The 23541-nt window shown below is 50.8% G+C and overlaps 1 protein-coding gene across 1 annotated transcript; it reads left to right on the plus strand.

The window, feature by feature from the left end:
• The first annotated feature begins 11320 nt into the window (after positions 1–11320).
• Nefh (neurofilament heavy chain) lies at positions 11321–21408 on the plus strand. Its single transcript, XM_021178070.3, has 4 exons — positions 11321–12742; positions 14523–14722; positions 15874–15998; positions 18659–21408. Exons 1-4 carry the CDS (start codon positions 11866–11868, stop codon positions 20568–20570), a joined length of 3114 nt encoding a protein of 1037 aa, XP_021033729.1. The 5' UTR covers positions 11321–11865; the 3' UTR covers positions 20571–21408.
• Positions 21409–23541: the final 2133 nt, after the last annotated feature.

The following is a 23541-nucleotide window of genomic DNA, read 5'->3' on the forward strand; positions in this document are numbered from 1 at the left end:
TCAAGGCCCCAGCCCTAAATTCCGCCATTATACTCAGGTGTATGTCTGAGAAAACCCAGGCCCAGGGAGTCCACTTGACTCCTTCAAGAGCCCTGTTCCTAGTCCTTCAGCTCTGCGACCTCGTTTGGGAAGCTCTCCTTAGTTGCTGACCCTTCTTGGCTGTGTATGTCTGTCCATGTAACATAGAGCAGCTAGGCCACCCCCATGGAAGTGGGAAACTGGCATCCTGGAGAAATACCTGCTATACTGAGTGTGCACTGCGAGAGGCCCTGCACAATAGGGTCCAAGGAAGGAAAAGAACACTGTGCCATCTCTTGCTGGGGCAAGCTCCACCTCTGGGGGAGCAGACACCCAGCCAGCACCTCCTAAAGCCAGGCTTTCACGGCCTCCACCCTTACAGGCCTGGAGAGATGGCTCAGTGGTTAAGAGCACTGACTGCCCTTCCAGAGGTCCTGAGTTCGATTCCCAGCAACCACATGGCAGCTCACAACTGTTTGTAGCTCCAATTCCAGAGGATCTGACACTCTCACACAGACAGACAGACACACAGACATGTAGGCAAAACACCGATGTACAAGAAATGAAAATAGATTTTAAAAATACTTTTAAAAAGTAGTTTTGTGTTTTTATTAGAGTTCCTAACAAGGAGAGTTCATGTCCATGGCTTCATCCTAAGAGCTGGGTGCTGCCGGAAGCAGATTTCAGGCAATCTTGACTTCTAAATCAAGAGTTCATTTGAGAGTTGGTCTGTGCTTAAGGCCCTTGGCCCCACCCCAGCAACAAACACACAAAAATAATCTGGGCAGATTAATTATTGCTACCTAGAGTCTAAGGCAGAGGGGTCAAGAGTTTGAGGCTAACACAGGCTACATCGTGACACCCTGTCTCAAAACCTAAATCAGTTTTATCAACCCTAGCCCTTGTGTGGGAAGCCTGGCCTGGTGGTAAGCAGCTGATTCCAGCCTTGGGTGGGGGTGGGGGTGGGGCTGGGCCTGGGGCTTACTGACCAGTCAGCTGAGTTAGCAAACTCCAGGCTCAGTAAGAGACCCTGTCTCAGTAAATAATGCAGAGTGACTAAGGAAGACACCCAACATTGACCACTGGTCTCCACAGCCATGTGTACTCATGTACACAATGTGTACATGCACCTGAGAGCCTGCACACACACACACACACACACACACACACACACACACACTTTGGACAGTTTGGCATCTTGGCCCTCTTGAACAAGAACCTATATGATCCTGCAGTTTTGCTCATCTGAAGGGCATGGTGGCAGGAGTGCACTTCACCCATAGTGCTTACTGAGAGCTTAGGACAGCCACCCCAACACCATCTCTCTATCCCCACACAGCTAGGACCTCCCCTGCAAGGAGTCAGCCTGAGAGTATGCTAAAAGGCTCTTTAATATCATCCCAGGCTGGGCAAGGAACACCTGCAGGCTCAGAGGTCAGGATGGCCTGAGCCCCAAATCTGGATCTTCCACACACTACCTCTCCTCTTCTGACACCATCATGGTGCCAGGAGGAGGAGCTGGGCACTCCTCTAGGGTGCAGACATCATAGACACACACCACCAGTTTTGTTTAGAGTTTTCTCCCCAAATCCCAGTAACACCAATGGTTTACGCTGGAACCATTATTTTTCTATGTGAAAAAAGTCAGAAACTAAGACCCAGAGAGGAGAGGTTGCCTCTGCAGCCTGAGCAGAAGCGGCAGTGCTGGTATCAGCTCTGGCTTGGTCTGACCTCAGGGGGAGGTTCTAGATGGTACGGAAAGCAAGTGTTACAGTCACTGCAGACATTTGGATGAATCTGCCTGTCGTCACCAAGGATCTGCTGAGTAAGGCAAGAAATTGATGTTCATTAGAAATTCTCAGACCTGGGGAAAAGAGCTTGTCTAGCATGTGCAAGACCCAAGGGTCATCTCCAGTAGTTACAGACAGACAGACAGAATAAGTGGAGGAGGAGGGGGAGGGCGATGAGAAGAGGGAGGAAGGGGAAGAGAGAGAAATACTCAGAGGACATATTTTGCTGGATCTCAGGGGTCTTATTATCCAGAAAGTATGCAAGATGGAAGGGTGGTTGGGGTAGCTCAGTGGTAGGATACTTGTCTAGTGTGCATGAGGTCTTACATCCCATCCTTACACACACACACACACACACACACACACACACACACACAGTGTTGGAGAATGATGGTACAAGCCTGTAACCCCAGCATTGCTTCAAGGGGTTCTATTGCTGAGACCAAACCCCGTGATAATAAACAAGTTTGAGTTTTATTTCAGCTGGGTCTCAGGGCATGCTGCATTGCTGAGGGAAGTCAGGGCCAGGACCTGGAGGCTGCAGCTGATGCAGAGGCCATGAAGGAGTGTGCTCACTGGCTTGTCCCCTGCCTGCCTCCAGGCTTGCTTAGCCTGCCTCTTTATAGAACCCAGGACCACCAGTCCAAGGATGGCACCACCCATCATGAGCTGGGCTTACATCCATCACTAGCTAAGAAAATGCACTACAGCCTTGCTCACAGGCTGATTTTGTAGGAGCATTTTAAGTGGGATATTCCACCATCCATTCAATTACAGCCACTCATGCTCAAATGTTGGGTCTCTCAGTTCAAATCAGTTTCTGCTCTCACAGACTCGTGATCTGGGAAGGGTCAGAAGACACAAGCACCATGGACTCCAGTATATGCCATTGCCTAGATCTCAGGATGCTTAGGTAGTGAGCAAGACCCACAATACCAAGGAGGAGACAACATGGGACACGAGGAAGCTCTTGAGACAGGCAGTGTGGTCTTCCAGAGTCAGGCTGTGAAATTTCAGATTCTGGTTCTGTGTTTGGCAGCGGCTGCTCTTGCAATGCTGAGGGACTGAGAACCTCACGGGTGGCAGAAAGCACTCTCCCACTGACTGAACTCTCCTACTGAGCTGCACTCCCAGCCAATGCTCGGCCAGTGACTTAACCACTTTCTATCCCAGCTGGCTCTCTGCATCACTGTGGCATCTAAATGACATAATGTGGACTTAGCAGAGTGGTCGCTTACAGGGTCTGGATGGTTAGCTGAGACCAGATGCAAAGGAACTTCTGCTTGAGGGACATTGGCTCAGGAGGGACATCCCTAGGACCACTTTGGAGATTCTAATCCAGGTCATCTGAAAGAGCCTGGGACTCGTCACCAACAAACAAAACTGAAGTGGGATCCTTAGGAACGTGTTTTGGATATGTGTGTGCATGTGTGACTCTGTTTGGCCCTGGGGGGGGGGCACCTGTAGTCAGAGAACCTTTGGGAGTCCGCTGTTCCTGCTTCAGACCTCACTGAGGTGGGGGTCTCTCTCGTTCCTGCTGCTATGGATCTAACTCCATGCAGGCTGGCTTGAGAGCTGCCTGCTGATTTTCCTGTCTCTGCCTCCCTCCCACTTGGCTGCAGAAGAGCTGGGAGCACAGAGTCCCGCCACCACATCCCAGCCTCTGCATTCAGCTTTGTAAGGATTTCTTGGGATCAAATGTAGGTCATCAGGCTCACCAAGCCATGTTCTCAGACCAGGGATTTTAGTTTTTAAACTAAGCCAAGTGCAGTGTTTCATGCCTATCATCTTAGCAGTAGAGAGGCTGGAACAGGAGGATGTGGCCCTCCTGGGCTCCAGAGTGAGACTTTGTCTCAAAGCAGTAACAAGAAAAAATTAGAGCTGCAAGTGGGACTCTCTGGTAGACTCCTTACCAGATCCTAACCGCACCCCACACACACACCCCAGTAATGGTTTCCACCAACTGCCACTCACAGATAGCCAAGCCCTCAGTGGCTGCTTTGCCTCTCCCTTCCTCTGCTGCTAACAGCTCACCGTTGTAGCTCAAGCGCTGACTTTGGAACTCTGGTGTGACTAGCTCCCTGGTCCAGGTCCACCTGGGTTTCCTTTAGTCTTTGGACCTAAGCACTTAGCTCAGGGTTGAAGCACGGGCTTTAGAAACTTCCTGGCACTGGGCGTGGTGGCACATGCCTTTAATCCTAGCACTCGGGAGGCAGAGGCAGGCGGATTTCTGAGTTCGAGGCCAACCTGGTCTACAGAGTGAGTTCCAGGACAGCCAGGGCTACACAGAGAAACCCTGTCTCACAAAACCAAAAAAAAAAAAAAAAAAAAAAGAAACTTCCTGGCATACGTATTCCACATTGGCATCTCTTGCCTCTGAGCAAGAGCCATGGTGCTGCGGGGCTGTCTCTGTCCTCACACAGCCTGGCTGCAGAGCGACAGGTCAGAGTGTGCTGTCCCCGGAAGGGCAAGCTTCATGTCCGCCTTGAGCTGCAGAGACTTATTTAGTTCTTTATTTTAATGAGACTAATGTAGCCAAGGCCATCTTCAAACTTGTGAGCTGAGGATGACCTTAAATTCCTGCTCCTCCTGCCTGTCTCCTAAGTGCTGAGACTACAAGCATCCCAAGTACGCCTGGCTGACATGGAGGAGAGGACCAGCGGGCCAGCACCCCAAGGCCCTGGGGCTTCAAAGTGCAGTCTCTTCTCATTGACCCATCAAACTTGACCTCCAGGGATGAAATTTTCTTGTTTGCTTTTTTGTTTTGTTTTGAAGACAGGCTCTAGGGTCTGGAGAGATGGCTCAGCAGTTTAGGGCACTGACTGCTCTTCCAGAGGACCTGAATTCAATCCCCAGCAACCACATGGTGGCTTACAACCATCTGCAATGGGATCCCATGCCCTCTTCTGGTATTTCTGAAGACATCTACAGTGTATTCCTATACATGAAATAAACGACTAAAGAAGAAGAAGGAGGATGAGGAGGAGGAAGAGGAGGAAGAAGAAGGAAGATGGAGAAGGATAAGAGAAGAAGAAGAAGAAGAAGAAGAAGAAGAAGAAGAAGAAGAAGAAGAAGAAGAAGAAGGAGAAGAAGAAGGAGAAGAAGAAGACGATGACAACAGGGCTGTTCTGAAACTCACTCACTATGTGAACCAGGCCTCTCTGCCTCCCAAGTGCAGGGATTAAAGGTGTTTACCACTCTGTCCATCCAGGAATGAACTTTTAATCTAACTATTATTAAATTAATAATTCAAATACTGAATATTGAAATTAATTATTTGGAGTTTCCACACCTCCCTCTGAACTCTGATATCGGCTATTTGGACTGTGGACTTCCTCCTCCTCTGGCATAGACGCTGCCCCCCACCCCCACCAGGCCCCGCCCCCAGCCCCCTCTCCCTGTAACCTTGCCAGGCACATTCCTCCTCTGACCTCCATGTTCTACTCTGCGGGAAACTGCATTCCTCACAGAGCACGGCCAGTACCATACAGGTCAGCAGCCGGAACAAGCAGGCAGGTGCTTGCAAGCTGAAGTTGCTCAGCTGCTTCCTTTATGACTCAGACGTACACTGTGAAAATCAATCTCCCACGCGCCAGTCACTTCTTTGACTTAGGCGTCTCCAGGATGGGGCGTATAGGAAAGCTGACACCACCATCATTTTGACTTCCTAACTATGCCACCTGGGAATTCCCCCTCTCCTAGACCTCCCAAGACCACCCAGAGGACAAAAGAACGTAAAAGCAGAAAACCCAAAGTCAGTCCTCAACACCCCCTGCTACCAGCAAGGTGCCACAGAGAGCCACAGAGAGCCACAGAGCAAACCCTCCAGCCTGTGGTCATGACCTGGAGAGGTGCTGGCTCCACAGGGCCTTCCTGGAAAAGCAGTGTACGACGGCAGTCTCACAGTTGGTCATCCCTCTGCACAGCCCAGAAAACTGGACTTGAATTCCAGTTACACCACATTCAAACTGTGTGATCTGGGGCAAGTTACTCAACCTCTCTGAGCTTATGTAGGTATAGTAACAGAATTTACTTCATAGGTTGGATGTATAAAAGGGTAGACATAAGAGCAGAGACTGGCAGGGCGTGGTTGCGCACACCTTTAATCCCAGCACTTGGGAGGCAGAGGCAGATGGATTTCTGAGTTCGAGGCCAGCCTGGTCTGCAGAGTGAGCTCCAGGACAGCCAAGACTACACAGAGAAACCCTGTTTCGAAAAACCAAAAAACAAACAAACAAAAAAGAGCAGAGAGTCTTGCTAGAAGTGGAAGTATATGTCTTTAATCCCAGAACTTGGGAGGCTGAGGTAGGATAATAAGTTTGATAATAAGCTATATAGAGAGTCAAGGCCAGGCTAAACTATGTAGTAAGATTCTGCTTTAAAACAAAAGAGCTCAGAGGTTAAGAGCACAAGTGTCCCTCCGAAGGACCCAGGTTCAATTCCCAGCATCTACCTGGTAGCTTTCAACCATCTGCAACTGCAGTCCCAGGGGAATTTTCACGATCTTCTTACTGCCTCGAACACCAGGCACACACACAGTGCTGACAAACATGCACAGAAGACACTCCGGCACATAAAATAATAAAATAAACCTGAAAAACAAACAAACAAACAAACAAACAAAGAGATAAGACCAAGAGCTGGAGATGCAGCTCAGAGGCAGAGCACTGACCAGCTAGTAAGCACAGGTCTCCGTGCTTGACTCTTAGCATAAAAAAATAAGTAAGTAAATAAAAAATAAATAAGATCATTTTCTCCTTCCAGAGAGCGCAAGTTGCAAGTTTCGTTTGTGTGGCTGCTTAGCCTCTGGCTCCAGATGAGGAGAGTTCTACGAGCTGCAGAGAGCCTGATGAGCAGCCCCACTGAGCCCCATAGAGGTTCCTCAGGACAGACTAACTGCCTCACTCTGCATCTCAGGACCCACAGTGAGAAAGCCACTCAACCAGAACAGCTCAGAACAGTGTCGGAGCTGTGGGTATGCTGTGAGCCAGACCTGTGAACCCACCCACCAGCAACCAGCCTTTGAGGCAGAATTCAGCTTCTCTCCCCACTGCGGGGCGGACGTCCCAGGGCTTCAGAAGTGTGTGCCCGCAGGGTTGCTGAGGGCACTAGGCAGTCCAGAGTGGGTGGGGTAAAGCTGTGGGTGGAGCTATGAAGGGAGGATAAAAACTGCACCTTGTTCTGTCTTTGCAGCTTGCTTCCTAAAGCTATAAGGGTGAAGAGGCTGCCTTCTTCTTACTACAAACCGGATCTGAGTCAGGCAAAGAGAGGACACATCTTAGAAAGGAGAGTTTACAAGGGACAGGCGGATAGAAACCAGGGAGAACGGAGGAGGCACAGCCCAGAAGCAGTAGGAGAAGAGCGGAGAGGAGATGGAGATGGGGGAGGGGAGATGAAAGGAGTGGGGGCAGCAGTGCCTGCTGGGAAGGCTGCAACTTCAACCTTCAACTACGTTCCTGAGGCGGCCAGCCACAAGCTCACCTGTATGCCGGCAGTAGCCGCCCCCATCCCCTCCACCCCCAGCCAAGAGTGAGGCATCACTCCAAGTCCTTCACTGTGGGCCACTGCGACTTTGTCTGAAGCAGGATGGGCCCCGAAAGCAAATAACCTCAGGCACTCAGCATGTATGCTTGGATCTGGAAGATTCCCAGGGCTCTTCACAGTAGCAGGCTCTGGAAGGTTCCAACAACTCTAGTTAGCATATGGCAGACACACAACACCCCCCCCCCCCCCGTAGTCTAAGCTGGCCTGAAATTTGCCATATAGCCCAGACTGATCTTGGACCTACAGCAATCCTCCTGTCTCAGCCTCCCAAATCCTAGAAGTCGTAAGCAATCACACCGGGCTTCTCCTTTCCTTTTTGTTAGAGGAATACCCATTGTATATGTTCGCTTTTGTAACCGTGACTTACAAAAAAGGGGGTGGGTTCATCTTGGCTTGTAGTTTTCGAGATTCTAGTCGAGGATCAGTTGGGCCCATTGCTTTGGCACTGTAATTCTGCATTTGGCAAGGCAGCATAATGGAGCGAACAAACAAACAAACAAACAAACAAATACCCCTCAATTCATGGCCAGAAAGAAAAGAGAAGTGAAGTGTCAGACATGAAGGCGCACTCCTGCAGCCCTGGCCCTTCCGCAGGGGGATCAGGAGTTCAAGACCAGCCTGGGCAACACAGTGACAGGCTGCCTCAATGAGCCAATAAAACTGCCTTTAATAGCAACACTTGAGAACCTGAGAAAGGAGTGCAGAATGTAAAGCTAGCCCAGGCAAGATCCTGTCTAAAAAGAGAGCGAGAGAACATCCTTGGATAGTTTTATGTCAATGTGACACAAGTTAGTTATCTGAAATGAGGGAATCTTAACTGAGGAAATGCCTCCAGCAGTCCAATTGTAGGGTGTTTCTTTAATTAGTGACTGATGGGGGACTGCCCACCTCATGGCCTGCTATCCCTGGGCTCTCTAAGAAAGTAGGCTGAGCATGCCAGTAAGCAGCACCCTCCATGGCCTCTGCTTCAGCTCCTGCCTCCAGGTTCCTTTCCTGACTTCCTTCAATGGTGGAGTACTGTAAGGAAGTGTAAGCCAAATACACCGTTTCCTCCCCAGCTTGCTTCTTGGTCATGGTGTTTCATTACAGCAATAGAAACCCTGACTAAGACAGAAAGCAACAGCAAAAGCTGTGGAGAGAGAGGGAGAGAGAGAGAGAGAGAGGGAGAGGGAGGAAGAGGAGGAAGAAGAGGAAGGAAAAGAAGGAGGAGAAGAAGAAGAAAGAAAGAAAGAAAGAAAGAAAGAAAGAAAGAAAGAAAGAAAGAAAGAAAGAAAGAAAGAAAGGGAGGAGAAGAAGGAGGAAGAGGAAGAGGAGGAGGAAGAGAAGATAAAAAGGGAGATAGGGAGTAAGGGAGGAGAGAAAGGGAGGGAGAGGAAGTTGAAGAGAAAGGGGAACAGGAGGAGAAGGGAGGAAGAAAAGGACCTGGGACTCACAGCTTCCCTTAGGAGCATGCCCATAGTTTCTGAATATCTCTGAGCAGGATTTCGTTGCTTAAAATCTTCACGTCTTCCAATGGCAACTCCCTGGGAACCAAATCTCTAACATGGAATCAAACACAGCATGAAACATCTTAAAGGTACCCTGGGACATTCTGGGCTGAGATCTGGGAGGAATTCAGAATTGTCCTAAGGAGACACCTGGAAAGGTGGGTTTACTGGGTTCAGTGGCACCATCATCCAATGTGTGCCTATCACACGCAGCAGCAGCTCAATAGGCAAGGAAAGAGTCAGGGATGCAATTAAGGGATAGAGGGATGGAGGGATGGATGGATGGGAGGTATGTTGTCTTATTTGCTGCTAAATGTTAAGAATGCAGGATGGAAGGCGAAAGTTATTTCAACTGCAAGATCTTAGAAAAGAATCACATGTAGCCTTGGCTGTCCTGGAACTCACTCTATAGATCAGGCTGGCTTCAGATTCACAAAGATCTGCCTGCCTGCCTCTGCCTCCTGAGTGCTGGGATTAAAGGCGTGTGCCACCACTGCACAGCAAAAAGAATCATTCTCAGCTCTCTCTGGGCCATACGTTTTGCTAGAGAGATGATTAGAATTCATCCATCTATCCACTCACAATGACAAACTGGGAAGCAGCACGCGGGCAAGGACCACAGAAGCCCAGAAGGGGACAATGACCTAGGCTCAGGGTGAAGGGAAGGCGAGACTGAAGGACTGACCAGGGTCTCAGCGTTCATGACAACCTTACAGCCACAAAAGCCACACCTGTTACCTTCACACACACACCCCACTCCTATCACTCACGTGTGCTGTCAACTGCTTGTCAGACTTCTCACCCCCAAGAAGGGCATGTGCATTCTGCAGACAACTGAAGAGACTCGAAGGAACAAGAATCTAATAACAAAAATCCAAGCAGTATGGAAGATAAATGGGGAAGCCATATGGGCGTAAGGGGGTAGAGGTCTGCATCCCAGTCCCCTCCCCATGGCATCTGCAGTGCCTCACTTCAGCTTTTCAACAGCACCTGCCTCCCAGCCTTTCTGACCCCTACAAAGAGCAGCATGACTGGACCTTTAAATTGGGAAAATGCTTCATCATGTTCTGCTCCATCATGAAAAACTAGAGACTCCTCCCCCCTCCTCCCTAGCGCACTCTCCTGGCCTGCAGCCAGGGGCTGGGGATGAGACAAGGAGAGGAAAGAGACTGGCAGAGATCTCTTTTAGGGAATCTATCAGTTTTCATCCTAGGGATCCCTCCAAAAAAGAAAAGCACAGTAAACTGGGGTGCAGTGAGGATTGAGGTAATTGCCTGGGAGAAGTTCTGATCTGAACAAGTCTATACTGGTTTCCAGAGCTTGTCAGTGGGCATTGGAGTGGGGTTCTCTCTGCTCCGGGAGAAAGAACTTCACAGAGAGCCAGGCACTGGACAGGACATGCAGGGGTGGGTCACTTACATACAACCGTAGGTCGCTTCAAGCCCATCATATGACTCATCCAATCCTCCCCTGTACCGCACAGAGGGACTGCTTGGAAAAGCTATGGAACCTCCCTACTCTGATAGGCATAGATTTAACCCTTCCCATCCGAGGAGCGGGTGCTGTCCGTGGTGCTGAAGCGATAGCGGCACGGGCGGCTCCATCCACTAACACCGCTTTTGACCGGAAAACCAAACCAAAAACAAGCCATATAATAAAGCAAGAGCTCCAAATCTAAGCCCCTCCGCCCTCAGTAGGGCTCATGATGGAGGTCGGTGGACTTTGGTACTGAAAAACCACTCCACCACTTCCTCGGAGCATGAAAGGGGATGCTTACGGCAGTACTGGTTCATCTATTGTGGAATAGGAGTGAGATGCCAAGATAAAACAGAAAAATCGGGCAAGGAAGGGAGAAAGACAAAGTTCTCAGGTGAGGAGAAGTGGTTACTATTCCGACTGGCAATATGTGGGTTCTCCCCCCCAAATTCAGTCAGAGACTTCCCAAGTTCGAACCTCCTAGGGACACATAGGAGCTTGGAGTTGCATCTTGTCTCTTGCACACAAGGGAAAACCAAACATAGGAGAACACAATTTGTACAAGGTCATTCAGCTAGTGAAGCACAGACGCTAACCCCACCCTGTGGCAGAACTTGGCTTGGGTGTTGAGGCTCTTGCTGCCTACTGAGGGACCCCCTGTTCTTCGTAGGCAGTTTTCCTTGCCGGACAAGATGAGACTCCACTTTCCAGTAGTGGCCAATGGAATTTTTAGAGAGCACCACGTTCTTCTCACCCAGCGCTCCCTTTCTCCGTCTGCAGTGTTCTCCTTCTCAGGGTAGCTTTGCGGTCGTTTCAAACTCCACGCCCACCCCAACCCCAACCCCAACCCCGAAACCAGCTGTACAGTTCCTTAAGCCCCTCTGGGTGGCCCAGGGCCGCTGTAGTATCTGGGGAACACTGCACCTCCAGCTAGACGGTCCCCATTTATCATCAGTAGCATCCATCATGCAACCCCATACAGAATCCCTTCGTGGTGGCTGCAGTCTGCATTCCTATCTCAAGGTCCTCTCTAACTATCAGGGAACCAACCCTGTGCTGTTTCTCAAGTGGGGGTGTCCTCTCATAGTAATCACTGCAGTCTCCCACTGCTTCAACCCGAAGGCGCCCTGACCCATCAGTTCTGCAATCCTCTCCCTATTTCTAGTGCCCTCTCTTATTCTGAGGGTCTTATTCTGACCAATAGGGTCTTCCGACATGCACCTGGAGGTCTGCACTTGTCCGCTCCGGAAGTCCTTTTACTCCTTGGTCTGACCTCGGGAGGCTCCACTGACGATGAGTCGATTCCCCTTCACTCCTGGGTCGTCCCCCCCCCGGCCCCGCCCCTCTCACTGCGGAGAAGCCGGTCGGCCCGGGGCCGCGGGGGAGGAGGTGGAGAGGGTGGGGCCCTCCTCCCCAGCCCCCCACTGCCGAGGGGCCGGACCGGGCCACCGCGGATATAAAAGAGCCGGAGTCCGAGAGCTGCCGCAGTGCTGCCTGCCCCGTCCCAGCCCCGCACTACCGCTCCGCTGGCGGCCGCACCTGCTCCGGCCATGATGAGCTTCGGCAGCGCCGATGCGCTGCTGGGCGCCCCGTTCGCGCCGCTGCACGGAGGAGGCAGCCTGCACTACGCGCTGAGCCGCAAGGCTGGCGCGGGCGGCACGCGCTCCGCGGCCGGCTCCTCCAGTGGCTTCCACTCGTGGGCGCGGACGTCCGTGAGCTCCGTGTCCGCCTCACCCAGCCGCTTCCGCGGCGCCGCCTCGAGCACCGACTCCCTAGACACCCTAAGCAACGGCCCGGAGGGCTGCGTGGTGGCGGCGGTGGCGGCGCGCAGCGAGAAGGAGCAGCTGCAGGCTCTGAACGACCGCTTCGCGGGCTACATCGACAAGGTGAGGCAGCTCGAGGCGCACAACCGCAGCCTGGAGGGCGAGGCGGCGGCGCTGCGGCAGCAGCAAGCCGGCCGCGCAGCCATGGGCGAGCTGTACGAGCGCGAGGTGCGCGAGATGCGCGGCGCCGTGCTGCGCCTCGGGGCGGCGCGCGGGCAGCTGCGCCTGGAGCAGGAGCACCTGCTGGAGGACATCGCTCACGTCCGCCAGCGGCTGGACGAGGAGGCCCGGCAGCGTGAGGAGGCAGAAGCGGCGGCGCGCGCCCTGGCGCGCTTCGCGCAGGAGGCGGAAGCGGCGCGCGTGGAGCTGCAGAAGAAGGCGCAGGCGCTGCAGGAGGAGTGCGGCTACCTGCGGCGCCACCACCAGGAGGAGGTGGGCGAGCTGCTCGGTCAGATCCAGGGCTGCGGGGCCGCGCAGGCGCAGGCTCAGGCCGAGGCTCGCGACGCCCTCAAGTGCGACGTGACGTCGGCGCTGCGGGAGATCCGCGCGCAGCTCGAAGGCCACGCGGTGCAGAGCACGCTGCAGTCCGAGGAGTGGTTCCGAGGTGCGCGGGAGAGCGGGGTGGGAAGGGGTCGCCCCCTCCTGGCGGAGCAGTGAGCAGCCCGTGGGTTCACCATCGAGGACCGTAGAGGACTCCTCTCAGAAGTAGCTGGACCCGCTGCGAGGTGCATGCCACCTGACAAAGTAGCGGTTTTACCCAGACCCTCCCTTGGGGCGCCCTAACTCTGGATTTTCCTTTAGAAAAAGGAAACCATCCTCCACATTCTTTATGTCTGTACTTAAACACCGGGGCCAACCCCTGTGCCCCACACACTGTTAGACCCCAGATTCAGACTGATCTCCCATCTGAAATGGAGCAAGCCCCTTCTGGACCCAGCGTATCAGGTATCCAGCAGCCGCTTGCCATGCCAACTCTGCCCACCCTTTCTTGCGCACCTTGCGCAGTGGGTGGAACAGGAGTATTCGTTCTACCAGGCTTCGTCCCACTACTTGCTCAGTACATAACATCTCAAATTTTAGTAATTGCTGTGTAAAAATGAAAGCCATTCATTTTCACGCCGTTTCTAGCCAGTACGGAACCATCATGTGGACTTCATTACTGTAAATGGCTTTATTTAATATCCCCTTCCTCTTTCCCAAAAATTACAGGGGTTCTGAGTCAGCTAGACTGCAGTTGCCCTGAAACCTTACCCAGTAGCTGCAGGGTGACCTTGACCAACATTGGCTTTCCTCTCATTCTCATTTCTTTTGGGATTGGGGCAAAGAGTAACTGGGCTTCTTAGTGTCAGCTGCAGTCATCTGCTGTAGTCGTTCCTGTAGTCATCTATAAATTCATGCATTGTTCTGGAGGCAAGTACAGAGCATCTGCACTTTTCAAAAGTGTCTGTGATCCATAATAGCCACGAATCCTCACTAGAGTGGTTTTTAAGCCTTTGCTAACAACATGGAAAGCCAGGGATGCTGGGATTTGGATGGTTGGAATTTCCCTTTTCATGTTCTACGCCTTTGCGGTGGCAGTGCCCTTCCCCCATCTCTGCAGCAAGGCTCCTCCCAGAGGGGACCTCTTCTCTTCTTTTAGGTTTGCCCTTCACCAAGCAGGGCATCCCAGGATATGTGTTCCCACCAGCTGGCCTCTTTCTTTCCACCGGGACTCAGCTCTTGGATACAGGATGTTCACTTGCTGGAGATTAAGACCAATTTCTTATTTCCACTGGCCTGGACAAGATCTGAGAACCAGGAGTCAGTTGGTGGCAGAGACTCCACTGGCTCTGGGGCTGCTGTGTTAAGGGAGTCAGAAGAGGAAGGGACAGAGGCTGGTACAGGACGGGCCTTGTGCTCTCCTATGACCTTGGCCTCTGTAGAAATCTGCAGTGAGGTTACCATGGCTACATTGTAACTGATCGCTTGTGTTCATACCTGGGGAAGTCAGGAATATTAACCTCTTTCCCAAGCCTGCACACCCCAGCTCAGAGTTAGGCCTCATGCTAGTTTCCCATCTGAACCCTTCAGTGCAATGTGCCAACCCTTTGTTAAGGAACTCTGCCAGGCACTGGAACCACCAATGGGGGCGTCCTGTCTCCTGAGTGGTTTATGGATCAAGCTGAGGGAGACACAGTCTGTTTTCTGAAGCCAGATAGACTAAATTTGAATCCTGCCACTCACTAGCAGTGTGGCTTTGGACCATAACTACTTAACTGTCATAGGAAAGGGTGTATTAAGCATCCTAGCACCAAGTAGGTCTTCAACCCATGCATGCCACTTTCCTGATTGCAGCCCAAGTTCATATGTGGCTAACCCTGTGTCCTGATTCCTTCCCTACTTAGTGAGGTTGGACCGACTCTCAGAGGCAGCCAAAGTGAACACAGATGCTATGCGCTCGGCCCAAGAGGAGATAACTGAGTACCGGCGGCAGCTGCAAGCCAGGACCACAGAGTTGGAGGCCCTGAAAAGCACCAAGGAGTCACTGGAGAGGCAGCGCTCTGAGCTAGAGGACCGTCATCAGGCAGACATTGCCTCCTACCAGGTGAGCAGAGGGGAGGGTGACTGACTTACTTTCTTAGAGCAGGACTCTGGTCTCTGAGTCAGACTTCACATTTGTTGTTGTGTGACCTGGAGAGTTCTCTGCCTACCTAAACTAAAATTCCCTCTCTGGAGTGAACAGAAGAAAACCAGCAAAAACCTCTGCTTTGCAGATCTGTGAAGATCTAAGAGATTTAGAGTGCTCACAACCTTGGGGACATAGCTCAGTGGTCGAGTGCATGAGGGCCTGGGCTCCGTCCTAGCATCTAAGAGAGAATTTACTACTCAAATATAAATGCTCAGCATAATCTTGGTTAGACTAGGCATTCTCGTCACCAGTGTCTGTGGGTGTGGCCTGGGCGCAGCTGGGGAAGATTTCTTCAGTCAGTCTGGGGAGAAAAGTGTCACTTTCCTAGAACCTGATAAACAAGTAGATGTGGTAACTACAGAGACACTGGCAGCCGGAGAAACATTAAGGAGTAGTAAAGGGCCGTGTGATGGCTCACTCTAAGGCAGTGCTTCCCAGCCCTCCTGACACTGCTGTCCTTGCATACAGGTCCTCATGCTGTGGTGACCCCAGTCAGAAAATTATTTTCATTACTATTTCATAACCACGATTTTACTAGTTATGAATCACAATGTAACTATTTTTTGGAGAAAGAGGTTTGAAACCCCTGGGAGAACACTGAGAACACTGCTTTAAGCAGTGGTCCAGGGCACAGAAGTTTCATCTGTATCCAGTATGCTTCCGGGTAGCCTCTGGCTGGCCAGGGGATCAGATAGCAAGGGCTGACACTTGCAGGCACTTTTGGAAAGAACAGAAAACAAGGTAACTAAGACTGCTCTTGCTCCAGGTATCCCTGTGGAGTGTACCACCCCAGCTACATCTCAACCCTTCAGGGAACATTTTCTAAGACATCTGTAAAAATTCACCCATCATTCTGACTGAGTCAGTGTCTGTTGTATTTCATTCCAGAACTTTCCTCAGGCTGAGAGTTTTGCTCCAGACTTTTCCATGATTGTACATGCACATCGAAACTTTGACAGGGTGGGGCTTCGTCCTCCAGCCAGGTGGCTGAGCAGGGTAGCATCAGCTTACCTTGCCAGGTACTGCATGGCAGATGACTCTCCTGATGTCTCATCTGTCTTCCCCAGGACGCTATTCAGCAGCTGGACAGTGAGCTGAGAAACACCAAGTGGGAGATGGCTGCACAGCTCCGAGAGTACCAGGACCTGCTCAACGTCAAGATGGCCCTGGACATTGAGATTGCCGCTTATAGGTAAGATGGCCCAGGAGCTCGAAACAGGGTAGAGCCCTGACTTCCATAAAGTACTAAGCCTTCAGTTTCAGGTTGTGTTTGGGTGGCTGCCTGCGTTTTAGAAACAGAAGGTCTTTTAGTTTTTATTTTGTTTTGTTTTTTAAAACAGATCTTACTAGATCACAGAGACCCACCTACCTCTGCATCCCAAGTGCTGGGATTAAAGGTGTGTGTCACCACAATCTAGCTAAAGACATGGACCAGGGACACCTCTGTAGAGTCTCTCTCCTCCTACCTTTACATGGGTTCTGAGAGTGGAATTCAGGCATTAAGGCCTATGCAGCAAGCCTCTCTACTCACCGAGCCATCTTACCAGCCGAAAGTATTTTAGTTGTGAGCCTTAACCCTTAAAAGCTCAGCTGTCCCTCCCATACTAATTATAGTACAATATATTTTAATGATGTGTGATCAGTGGGTAAAGGCACTTGCTATAAAAGCCTGAGGGCCCATGTTTGACCAGCAGAATCTCCTGTAGAGAGAGAACTTTGATTCCTGAAAGTTGTCCATAACCTCCCTCACCCATTGAGGCACCCATGTACCCACACCTGTGCACGAGCACAATGAAATAAGGAAAAAGTATTATAAAGTCTGTATCTTAAATTGGCCATTTAACAGTTTTAAAAGAACATGTCTTCAAGGCCAGCCTGGTCTACAAAGTGAGTTCCAGGACAGCCAGAGCTACACAGAGAAACCCTGTCTCGACTCCCTCCACCACCAAAAGTCAGTGATGTTGACTTCATTTGCATATATTTGTATACACAACACTCTTCTCCCTCCGTCCAAACCCTTGGCTCGGGAGTGACTTCTTATCCTTCTGACAGCGCCCTACAGTCTAAAGCCCTCCTCTGTCCCAAAGCCAGCCAGCCAGACACTACTACAGCCCCACTCTATGACGGTGCCCTACAGTCTAAAGACCTCCTCTGTCCCAAAGTCAGCCAGCCAGACACTACTACAGCCCCACTCTATGACGGTGCCCTACAGTCTAAAGCCCTCCTCTGTCCCAAAGCCAGCCAGCCAGACACTACTACAGCCCCACTCTATGATGGTGCCCTACAGTCTAAAGACCTCCTCTATCCCAAAGTCAGCCAGCCAGACACGATTACAGCCCCACTCTATGGAGTTTCTTAGTTTGCTTGGCCTTCATTCCTTGCAGAAGGAAATGGAGACAACAGAAACAACATCCAAACCATGGGTTGGTGGGAGCTCAGCCAGCCCTGCTTACGAGGTGTCCAGCTGACACAGGTTCTGCTGGTGCTCGCTGAATGGTAGCCATGAGACTGACCGGTCCCCAAAGATGAGACATCACAGCCTAGCAGGGATGACATCCCAAGGCTTCTTCTGGTTGGTGTCCTTGGCTGTCCACCTCCTGCTCTGCTCTAATCTTGGTAACTCAGTGTAGTACAGTGATCCTAGAGATAGAAACACGGGCCCTGCCCCAGGCTGTAGATTAAGATCTGTAGTTTAACAGGATTCAGGATAATTTGTAAGCTGTTAAATTTGGAAACCACTGTTCTGGGAGAAGCCCCTATGCACCCACTAAGCAGCCACCTCATCTCCCGCCAATCCCTTAACACTCATTGCCCTCACAGAAGCAGCCCTCTGAGCTAAGGATGCTGACGATCAGTCTTTTACCAATGAAGGAGTCTGGGTAGCGTGAGGAGCTAAGTGAGAGGGGAAACCCCAAAGAATGGCTCCAAAAGGAGCCAGGATACTCTGAATGGCAATTAGGAAACCTCTCAGCCTGGATGTGGGCTTCCTCGTTCCCTTCAGCCATGGGAAGGGCTTACATTTTATGTTATTGTGTGGGGGCAGGGTTGTGTGTACAGTGCACATGTAGAGGTTACATACAACATTCAGGAGTCATTCTCTCTGTCTCTCCAAACCCAGAAACTCATATATACTGGACCAGCAATATGCTACTGAGCTATAACCCTGGACCACCAACTTTCTCTTGAAATAGGTTTTTCTTTGGGGGGGGGGATGGGATTGTTTGAGACAGGGTTTCTCTGTATAGTCTTGGCTGTCCTGGAACTTGCTTTGTAGAACAGGCTGGCCTCGAACTTACAGAGGTCCATTTGTTTCTGTCTCTCAAGTGCTGAGATTAAAGTCATGTGCCAACATGCCTGTCTTGAATTAGGTGTTAGTTGAGAGACACGCAGTGTAACTTTTGTCAGCGTAGGGTCTTCTGTGGAGGACCACTCTTTAGGGCGAAAGTTCCTCCCTTAAGCAGCAGTGCAGCCCCTATGAGTGTCAGGCTCTGTAGGGAGCCACCGGAACACTTCCTGAAGTAACTCTCAAAGTGCTTCCTACCAAGGCTGTGACTCAGGGCAGGGTATACGTTAGCATAACTCCATCCCCAGCACCAGAAAAAATAAGTGAGTTCAAAAGTCTACTAGGAATGAAAATGAAAAACCTGAAAAAAGAGCAGTAGAGAAGAGAAGAGGAAGGAACAAGGAAGAGAGAGAGAGAGAGAGAGAGAGAGAGAGAGAGAGAGAGAGATTCCTGCCATTGAGTCATACCCTTCATTCACCAAACCCTGTCCCTGCACGTACTGGGGCTTCAGAAAGCCAACCAGGAGTCCAGCTCTGAGGTAACAGCGTATCCCATTATCCACTCCACAGAAAGCTCCTGGAAGGCGAAGAGTGTCGGATTGGCTTTGGTCCGAGTCCCTTCTCTCTTACCGAGGGACTCCCAAAAATTCCCTCCACATCCACACACATAAAAGTCAAAAGTGAAGAGATGATAAAGGTAGTAGAGAAATCCGAGAAGGAAACTGTGATTGTAGAAGAACAGACAGAAGAGATCCAGGTGACGGAAGAAGTGACAGAAGAGGAGGACAAAGAGGCCCAAGGTGAGGAAGGAGAAGAAGCAGAAGAGGGAGAAGAAAAAGAAGAAGAGGAAGAAGAAGCAGCAGCTACATCTCCCCCTGCAGAAGAGGCTGCATCTCCAGAAAAAGAAACCAAGTCTCCTGTGAAAGAAGAGGCCAAGTCCCCAGCTGAGGCCAAGTCCCCAGCTGAGGCCAAGTCCCCAGCTGAGGCCAAGTCACCAGCTGAGGCCAAGTCCCCAGCTGAGGCCAAGTCTCCAGCTGAGGCCAAATCTCCAGCTGCAGTGAAGTCCCCAGGTGAGGCCAAATCTCCAGCTGAAGCCAAGTCACCAGCTGAGCCCAAGTCACCAGCTGAGGCCAAATCTCCAGCTGCAGTGAAGTCCCCAGGTGAGGCCAAATCTCCAGCTGAAGCCAAGTCACCAGCTGAAGCCAAGTCACCAGCTGAGGCCAAGTCTCCAGCTACAGTGAAGTCCCCAGGTGAGGCCAAGTCACCACCTGAGGCCAAATCTCCAGCTGAAGCCAAATCTCCAGCTGAGGTCAAGTCACCAGGTGAGGCCAAGTCTCCAGCTGCAGTGAAGTCACCAGCTGAGGCCAAGTCTCCAGCTGCAGTGAAGTCACCAGCTGAGGCTAAGTCTCCAGCTGCAGTCAAGTCCCCAGGTGAGGCCAAGTCCCCAGGTGAGGCCAAGTCACCAGCTGAGGCCAAATCTCCAGCTGAGGCCAAGTCACCAATTGAGGTAAAATCTCCAGAGAAGGCCAAGACCCCCGTGAAGGAAGGAGCAAAATCTCCAGCTGAGGCCAAGTCTCCCGAGAAGGCCAAATCTCCCGTGAAGGAAGATATCAAGCCCCCAGCTGAGGCGAAATCCCCTGAGAAGGCCAAGAGCCCCGTGAAAGAAGAAGCAAAGTCTCCTGAGAAGGCCAAGCCTCTAGATGTGAAGTCTCCGGAAGCCCAGACTCCAGTACAGGAGGAAGCGAAGCACCCCGCAGACGTCAGACCCCCTGAGCAGGTGAAAAGTCCTGCCAAGGAGGAGGCCAAGTCCCCTGAGAAGGAAGAGGCCAAGAGTTCTGAAAAGGTGGCTCCCAAGAAGGAAGAGGTGAAGTCCCCTGTGAAGGAGGAGGTAAAAGCCAAAGAACCCCCAAAGAAGGTAGAAGAAGAGAAGACACCAGTTACACCAAAGACAGAGGTGAAGGAGAGTAAGAAAGACGAAGCTCCCAAGGAGGCCCCGAAGCCCAAGGTGGAGGAGAAGAAGGAAACTCCCACGGAAAAGCCCAAGGACTCTACAGCGGAAGCCAAGAAGGAAGAGGCTGGAGAGAAGAAGAAAGCCATGGCCTCAGAGGAGGAGACTCCTGCCAAGATGGGCGTGAAGGAAGAAGCTAAACCTAAAGAGAAGACAGAGACAACCAAGACAGAAGCAGAAGACACCAAGGCCAAAGAACCTAGCAAACCCACAGAGAAGGAAAAGCCAAAGAAAGAGGAGATGCCAGCGGCACCAGAGAAGAAAGACACCAAGGAGGAGAAGACCACAGAGTCCAGGAAGCCTGAGGAGAAGCCCAAAATGGAGGCCAAGGTCAAGGAGGATGACAAGGGCCTTTCCAAAGAGCCTAGCAAACCCAAGACAGAAAAGGCTGAAAAATCCTCTAGCACAGACCAGAAAGATAGCCAGCCCCCAGAGAAGGCCACAGAGGACAAGGCCACCAAGGGAGAGAAGTAAGAGAGGACAAGAGGAACACCCAGAATAGCCAAAGAAACTCAGGACGGTCCCAGTACTCAGGGGTCGGCGTAATAAATTTTATTTCTTCCTTTCCTTCTGTAAGAAGAAACACTGCTTAGATGGTGGGCCTGTCCTCACCAAACAGGAATTTCTATTAAGATTAAGTTAGCAAGAGAAGATAACCCTGAGCCTTGTCCCCCACGCCGAAAACCCTCCCCAGGTGATGGACAATTATGATAGCTTATTGTAGCCGAACGTGATGTATGCTGAACGCTACGCGTAAAACACGCGACTAAAAACTGCCCCTCCTTTCCGAGTAAGTGCATTTATTTCCTGTATGTCCAACTGACAGATGACCGCAATAATGAATGAGCAGTTAGAAATGCATTATGCTTGAAATGTTGTAACCTATTCCTGAATGCCTTCTTGTTTTCCAAAGGAGTGGTCAGGCCCTTGCCCAGTACACGCTCCTGGAAGAGCTGCAGCAGGTGAGGCAGGGCGCTGACCACTGAACCACGCCAGGGTGTACTCTCCACTGAAGCCCACTTTCAATTGCTTCCGTGCAATAAAACCAAGTGCTTCTGAAATAAAATTGTGGCTGTTCTTACTTGTTCTCTTCCTCTGGGAAGGCTAGAGGCAAGGGATGGCAGTCTAGACATCACATCAGATCTGTGCTGGTGGCCTAGGGCATCATTCCTCAGTATGCTCTATGAACCATCTTCATCAGCATCACCTGGGAGCCTTATAAACTCACATACAGGGCTGGTGAGAAGGCTCAGTGGTTAAGAGCATTGGCTGTGCTTCCAGAGGTCCTGAGTTCCGGGCAACCACATGGTGGCTCACAACCACCTATAAAGGGATCTGATGTCCTCTTCTGGCGGGTAGATGTATATACATCAGAACACTCATACATTAAATAAATAAAATTTAAAAAAAACAAACCCACAGACTCCTGACTGTACACCATTGACATCACAATCTGAGGGAGATGTGGGAAAGCACACACCTGGCCAGATCCCAGTTTACCCTAATGAACACTGATGCTGAGATACTGGGAACAGTGCCCCAGGGAGGATGTCGAACGCCCATGGACTCTGCATGTTAGATGAGAAGTACCTGTGCACGAGGGGCCACACATGGACAATTCATCCGTTGTGAAGACAATGGCCAGCCAACAGTCACCCAATTTACACTCACTGTGCTTCTCTGAGCATGGATTCTTTTCTTCAGTATGCACCCCACTACCACCCCTTTTTTGTGTTTTTATTTTGAGACAGTGTCTTGGTTACATACACAGGGTGACCTTGAACTCATAGTCCTGTCTCTATCACCCAAGTATCCGGAGTTAGATGCACGTGCCACTATGCCTAGCTCTGGAAGTGGTTTTGAAAGCTATATGGCCCTCTTACAGGTTTCCATGACACCCTGACTGTTAAGTCCTTGCTTGTGTGGTGGCACTGCCGGTGGCCCATTATTCTGTGTGCTCAACGCCCCTCCCAGGAATTGCCTCTCTGCTCCTCCCCCCACGGGTGGCTCTCAGCAGCTATCCTGTCTAATCTTCCTACTTCTGGTCAGAGGATTGGCCAGAATGGCCAGTTGAGCTAAGGATACTCTTTTCTGGGATTTTAAACTTGGGACCAGAGTGACTGGTAGGGGCCTTCGAGTCAGGAGCCATGGGCAGCCATGTTTCCAGACCCATAGTAAGACAGTCTGAGACATGGTGAGATGAATAGAAACAAGATACCTAGAGAGCTATGGTGGACATCCTGATGATCCATCCCACCGCTTTTGGCCGTTCCTCAAAGTGATAAATCCCCTTCTTTACCAAACTCTTCGGGTTATAACACCGATTTACGAGGAGAGCTCTAAATAATGCAGTGATTGAAAAGGGAGTTTTGGCTGAGCGGTGGTGGTGCACACCTTTAATACCAGAACTTGGGAGGGAGGCAGATCTCTGGATCTCTGGGAGATGGATCTGGACTTGAGGCCAGCCTGGTCTATAGAGAAGTTCCAAGACAGCCAGGGCTGCACAGAGAAACGCTATCACACACACACACACACACACAAAAGTAATTTATGCTTGTGCTAGTGACAGAATGGCAGACTGGTGACACCTCAGGGAGTGAGCAAGTGCCCCTATCTCCATACCCCAAAATTCTGTCCATGGTTAACACTCCAGGTAGGTACCCCATCTCCATCTGTCACAAAGATTGAATTATTAAAAGAATGCCAAGACAGGTTAGGGCGGTCACCTTTAAATAAGGATGTGTGTGTTTGACACAGACTCGAGTCTAACACGAGATTACCTCTTACTTGACTTGTTCCTAGATGACACTGAACTCCTGTTCTTCCTGCTCTCCCTGCTTCCACCTCCTGAGGGCTGGACTGTAGGCTTGCACCTCAGCCCCTGGAAAATAATCACTTAAGTTATCAACATAAATCAATGACTGCAAACCTGATCTGTCTCGCCTGGGTCAGACGTCCTTATGCCCTTACACATAGCCACATCTGAACATAAAGTGAGGATCTGGAAGGCAGAAAAACAAAGCCAGTTCTTCCTTGTAGTTCTCGTGCCTTGGAGTCCCGAGTACCACAATTGCAGGCGTGAACCACCACACCTGGCTCTCCCCATCTGGCTTGCCTAGAAATGTCACAGTCATTCGAATACTCCAAATTGCTTATAAAGGTGACACAGCATGTTAAGAGATAACCATATTATATAAATGTAATGTGTAATCTGTAGTCTACCTGGACATCTTTCTTTTGAGACAGAGCCTTGTGTAGTCCAGGCTAGCTTCTCACACTATATCACTGTAGAGAACGCCACAGCTTCTGACCTTCCTTCCCTAACCTTCCAAGGGCTGAGGTTACAGGTGTGTACCACCAACCCTGGTTTATGTAGTCCCAAGGATCAGATCCAGGGCCTGTGCTCTCGATCAACCAAACTATATCCTTAGTTCTATTTTTCAAG

The sequence above is a fragment of the Mus caroli genome, unplaced genomic scaffold, assembly GCF_978045245.1.
Source record: "Mus caroli unplaced genomic scaffold, Mus_caroli_1 scaffold_13, whole genome shotgun sequence".
Classification (NCBI taxonomy): domain Eukaryota; kingdom Metazoa; phylum Chordata; class Mammalia; order Rodentia; family Muridae; genus Mus; species Mus caroli.